Raw genomic sequence first — 6000 nt, forward strand, 5'->3', positions numbered from 1 at the left:
AAAATGGCCGCCACTTGAAAGGATTTGAGGGCAAGGTTAATGATGTACCTCGATGCTCTGACAGAGCTGGTCCCCTGGTTCCATGCACTGGATCACACCCACTATGCTAGGTGGATACCAGTGCACCTGAAGGACATAGCCGAACTCACCATCAAACACCCAGATGTAGCCAGGAAATTCAGGGAAAGCCACTTCACCGTTCAGAAAACACAGAGGGTGTTCTCTTCAATCCCGATTGACCAGGCACATGAGCAGAATAATGCCTGCATCAAAGGAGACGGTGGAGCAGTTGGGCTCACTGACAACCCGAGTGCCCTATGTCGCTGGATGGTTGCGGGACCAGAAGTTTCCAGGGTGATCGAAGAATTCCAGGATGGGAACCAACACTGGAGGCGGCATACAGCAGACACACGTCATCATGATCAGACGCCAAGTGTACAGGCCTCATTTGTAAAAGATGTTCGCTCTCTCGTCGGCGTCATAGAGGAGATGGGAAACCCATTAGAGGAGGAGAGTCAGGATGTAGTCAAACTGGACACAAAGGAGATTGCAGATCCTGCAGCTGTGGAGACCGTGATGAATGCCAAGAGGATTGGCCAAGAGCAGTTCGAGGCTTTCACCAGAGAGTGTCTGTTGGACAGAACAAAGGCAGTGGACGCACCCATTCCTCGTAACAAGCTGAAGGTATTCAGCACTTCCACTCCAAGAAGCCAGAGCATAGGTCAGCAACAGCTCGCCTCCATCAAGAATGACCTTGAACTCTTCGCACGCCTGTACATTGGCTGCCAGACGAGGGATGGAAACCTTGAGGAGTTCTTTTGTCACGAGAATCAGGCATGTCCTCCTGCATTGTCTGATGGTGGAAGCCTCTGCACTGGTACCAAGAGTGATCCCCTCACATGCTTGGAAGAAGTCTCCGATGCAAAGACAGAAAATCCTGTCACGACCTGTATTGTGCTTGATGGAGCAGCCATCGTCCAGATGCTGAAGCCGGCTGCATCAAAGACCTTTGAAGAGTATGCACAACAGATCTTCATCGCATACATGTCCACGAAGGTGCAAACAGTGTCACGCCTGGATCTGGTCTGGGATACTTACCTTGCTGATTCACTGAAAGGTAGTACACGTGCAAAGCGGGGACAAGGTGTGCGGAGACGTGTGGTGGCTGCCGCAGCCATACCAGGAAAATGGCAGAACTTCCTACGAGTGGACAGCAACAAGACCGAGCTGTTCAGGTTCCTCTCAGCAGCTCTCATGGAATGGTTTGACCAGGAGGACAAGCAACTCGTTATTACTGATGGAGAGGCAGTGCTCAGCAAGCCACTACTGCCAGATCTGACCTCACTCGCCCCATGTAACCATGAAGAAGCTGACAGTCGGATGTTGCTGCATGCATCTCACGCAGTCCAGCATGGACACCATGCAATACTCATCTGGACTGTAGACACCGATGTTGTGGTGCTGGCAGTGTCCCTGGCACAGGAGTTGCAACCAGAAGACAAACTGTGGCTGGCATTCGGAACAGGCCAGAGTTTCTGATACCTAGCAGCACACGAAATAGCAGCTGGATTGGGACGAGAGAAGGCTCGTGCACTGCCAATGTTCCACGCTCTAACTGGATGCGACACTGTGTCTAGTTTTCATAGACATGGCAAGAAGACTGCGTGGGCAGTCTGGACGGTACTGCCAGAACTCACTGAGGCGCTGCTGCTGCTGTCCTCTGCACCTCGTGACATACCAGACGATGCAATACACATCATAGAGAGGTTCGTGATCCTGTTGTATGATCGAACCAGCAAATGCACAGACATTGACAAGGCCAGGAGGAAACTCTTCGCAAGGAAGAACAATGTGCAGCTCATCCCTCCAACGAAGGCAGCTCTGGAGGAACATGTCAAGAGGGCAGTGTATCAAGGTGGACATGTGTGGGGTCAGATACTGCTGCCAGCACCAGAGCTCCCTCCACCAACCAACTGGGATTGGTCAAGGACTGTACACACCTTACTGGACCAGGCTAACTGAGGCAGCTCACAGCTGCATTGAGCTGGTTTCTTGCAAGTAAAAGAAAGGGTGTGTGAGGCGCTGCAAGTGCAAAAAGGCTGCCCTTCAGTGCACAGCCCTCTGTGTGTGTGAAGGGGACTGCACATGACGATGAGTCAACAACATACATGTACTTGTGGCAATGCTGAACTTGTTAACATGACACTGTTTATGTACACGTATCTTCAGTACCGGTATATACCTAGCCTCAAATACTAGACCATGTTGCATGTCAGTATTATACCTAAGACATTTACAGAACCAAGACATTCTTTTCAAAGTATTGTGTTGAATCCAATATTTCCAAATAAAATTATATAACAGACAGTGATAGATAATATTAAGTTTAAAATGGTACCATTGGATTCCTTGCCCCCAAAAACATACATTTAGATACCAGAATCAAGTCAATAGCTGCATTACGTCCAGAGATAATAGCAAATGGAGATTTCAAGTGGCGCCCATTTTGAAATCCAATATGGCGGATGTAAAGAGAGAATTTCAAGTGGCCCAATATCTGAAAATGTTCGCAACATATTAATGTACATTTGTGCAAAATTTGGTGCTTGTATCACAAAATGCACAACAGGTTTGCCATGCTGCTACACTAGAACAGTAAACAGATTGCTCAGGATTATGGAGTTTGTGAAGAAACAAATGAACTCTTCAAACTGAGGCAGAGAAGAGAAGACCGACATAGCGGGAGGAAGGGGAAGAGGGAGAAGAATGAGTGTCTCTTAGTGGGTTGCAAGGTTTCATGATGCAGTGGGGGGAAGGGGCGAACTGCATCCGACAGAGAGAGGTACGGTCGGCAGGTAACCGCACGGTGCAATGAGCTCGTGTTGGATGATGATGGCAGCTTTAACTGTCCTGTACTGTTCGTGGTCCAGCCCGTTCCCTCAGATTGCAATCGCACCGACGAGTTCAATCTTTCAAGTCAAACCGAACTGAACAATGCAACTCTTCCTCACTTTTTTAAGAAGAAGAAGAAGGAGCAGAACCTAAATGTTCCCCCGCCGGAGAGCGTGAGCGGTACATTTGGTCAATATGGCGTAAATGCCCCACGGAGTGCCATGACAAAAGCAGCGCCATTGTTGTGACGTCACGGTACTCAGTGTCCCAGGAAGTGACGGCACTTCCCCCAATCTCAGTGGCTGTGTTTGTCTCATGTATCCGTCGGCATGTCCACGTGCATGGCAGTTACCACTCCTGTAGATAATAAAATAAAAAGCACCGGGCTTTTCCCTCACCGTTTCCGGGACGCTTGACGCCATGGGGGATTCGGCTGACGCTCAGAATGAATCCATCAGCAGTCGTGACCTCGTATTCTTCATTCGGATATCCCTGGCTGATTATCATTTGACTCTGTAAATAAATCACGTTCCCACACAATCCTGGATCAAAAATTATTTTATTTTATTTTAAAAGCATGGACGAGACAACCAAAACACTTGCATACTCAAAAATCCCCAACAACATAAAAATGAGATGGAGAAAAAAAAACAAATCAAAACATTCAATCAACGGGTAAGTCAATCCTGGGATCACCGTCTGCTCACAAGATTACAGATCGAGTCGGCACATCGGGAATGAACAACACAGGTGAACCGATCACACAAGGACACCGCTGATGAACAGATGGACGCTGATGAACATTTTAAGTGTGGATTGAAAACACCAAACGGAAATAAGAGAACAAGACGATGAGGTGGAAGAAGCGCAGAGTCGTTTGGAGGAGGATCTTACGGCGTTCATGAATATCTCCGGATCTGGTGAAGCAAGGTTCCCTGGAACGGTGAGGCCGTCGCCGTGGCAACCCGCGGTCAGAAGACTCCCCAGCAGCAAACACGGCCACAGTAGGTCGCACATGACGTACTTCGACGGGTATCCTGCAAGTACAGCGTCAATACGTTTGAAACGTCGGTGTTATTGAAAGAGGCAAACAAATGAAAAAGTTGAAAACTGCTCTCGCATGCAGGGGGGCACTGCATCGGCTGCACAGCTGCAGACGCAGTAAGTGATGCAAACCAGCACCCTCCTTGGGGTCATGCACGTCACACCAAGAATAGCAGCCATCGCAACGACGTGTACAATTTGTACATCAATAAATCCATCACACCACACATACAACACCTGTATTCACCTGTATTCTCCGAAAGGTTGCAGACCAATAAATAGATAAATAATTTTTTTTTTTCACAAAACGACTTATTTGTGCTTTAGAATTGAGAATTGATTCAAGTGGACCAAGCACACCCTCTAACTCGTCACGTTCGGACTCGTGACACCAAGTTGTCACCCTCAAGGCTTGCCCTCCCACGGTAACCGCGCAACACCCAATGGATTCGGACACCCAATGGATTCGGCCAAATGACTAAAACGAGGAGAGGCACGACGGCGACTCGACAATGATTTGGTTCACTTTTTAGAAATCCTTCAGGGGGGAAATGGATGGATTGATGGTTTTCATTTTATATTCCTTATTTTGCAGGTACAACTTCCTCTGAAGCAGTTTTCATTGATTATACACCGCACGAGGTACACGGCACAGCGAGGCGACATCCAAACAGTGTTTTCATTGATATACACCGCGCGAGGGACATGGCACGGCGAGGCGACATCCAAACAGTGTTTTCATTAATATACACCGCACGAAGTACACAGCACAGTGAGAAGACATCCAAACCGCGGTTTCATTAATATACACAGCACTAGGTACATGGCACAGCGAGATGACATCCACACAGTTTTCATTAATATACACAGCACAGCGAGACGACATCCAAACAGTGTTTTCATCAATATACACAGCACTAGGTACATGGCACAGTGAGACGACATCCAAACAGTGTTTTCATTAATGTACACAGCACAGCGAGACGACATACAAACAATGTTTTCATCAATGTACACAGCACAGCGAGACGACATACAAACAATGTTTTCATCAATGTACACAGCACTAGGTACACAACACAGTGAGACGACATCCAAACCGCGTTTTCATCAATGTACACAGCACTAGGTACATGGCACAGCGAGACGACATCCACACTATGGACTCGGTACCGCACTTGGTACACGGAGCAGGAAGACGAGACCCGAAACAGAAAAAAAAAAACCACAAATCAAGTGAGCAATTATAAACACGACCTCCTTACAATTAAATCACACAAAATCCGTGCAGTTGAGTGAACAAACACGAGCCAGTGATTCCTATTTAAACATCTCACCAAACCTGCTCTCAATAAAACCTTCACCCACCGCACACCCTCCAGTCAACAACGCCTGACCTGACGTCACTTACTTCTCGATTTCACACTGACTGGACTGGACCCGATTTCAAAATCACAGGTCATTTGGTTGGTTTGTTTCCGCTACCTTATTGGTCTTCAAACAATATAAAAGTATATATTTAAAACGTTTTATTAAAATCCGCGATTGAAAATCTACTGAAGAAATCGTGTGCGTGAAATGAGGAACAAAGGTTGAATTTTTCAAAAAAAGCGGCTTTACACCACTGACTGCACCGCCGTCGCTACACCTCCAAACTTCCTGTCGGAGCGAAAACAGGCCACACCTCCACAGAGCCGCTTACATTAGCATAATGAGCGTATTAGCCACGCTCAGGGGAGGGAGAGAGGAGAAAAGGGGGAGGAAGGGAGAGGGGGGGAGGAAGGGAGAGGGAGAGGGGGAGGAAGGGAGAGGGGGAGGAAGGGAGAGGGGGGAGGGAGGGAGAGGGGGAGGGGGAGGGAGAGGGGGAGGGAGGGAGGGAGAGGGGGGAGGGAGGGAGGAAGGAAGGGAGAGGGGGGAGGGAGGGAGGGAGGAAGGAAGGGAGAGGGGAGGGAGGGAGGGAGGAAGGAAGGGAGAGGGGGGAGGGAGGGAGGAAGGAAGGGAGAGGAGGGGGAGGGAGGAAGGAAGGGAGAGGGGAGGGAGGGAGGAAGGAAGGAGAGGGGGAGG

At 48.6% G+C, this 6000-nt stretch overlaps 1 protein-coding gene across 7 annotated transcripts in view; it reads right to left on the reverse strand.

Moving 5' to 3' along the window:
• LOC147009186 (lysosomal acid lipase/cholesteryl ester hydrolase-like) overlaps nucleotides 1–5431 on the reverse strand; it is a 28187-nt gene extending 22756 nt beyond the window's left edge. For 2 of the 7 annotated variants that reach the window (XM_085863054.1, XM_085863053.1), the window contains exons 1-3: nucleotides 5348–5431; nucleotides 3787–3929; nucleotides 3291–3405 (exon numbers count right to left, since the gene is read on the reverse strand). In XM_085863054.1, the coding sequence (XP_085719180.1) occupies nucleotides 3291–3405; nucleotides 3787–3929; nucleotides 5348–5399 (310 nt within the window). In that variant the 5' untranslated portion in view covers nucleotides 5400–5431. Of the gene's footprint in view, nucleotides 1–3290; nucleotides 3406–3786; nucleotides 3930–4183; nucleotides 4454–5201 lie in introns of those variants that run through there. The other 5 variants (XM_085863055.1, XM_085863056.1, XM_085863057.1 and 2 more) reach the window with 5 other exon arrangements.
• Nucleotides 5432–6000: the final 569 nt, after the last annotated feature.

This window comes from Eptatretus burgeri, chromosome 17 (genome assembly GCF_056783735.1).
Source record: "Eptatretus burgeri isolate ZD-2024b chromosome 17, Ebu_testis_v1, whole genome shotgun sequence".
In the NCBI taxonomy this organism is placed as follows: Eukaryota; Metazoa; Chordata; class Myxini; order Myxiniformes; family Myxinidae; genus Eptatretus; species Eptatretus burgeri.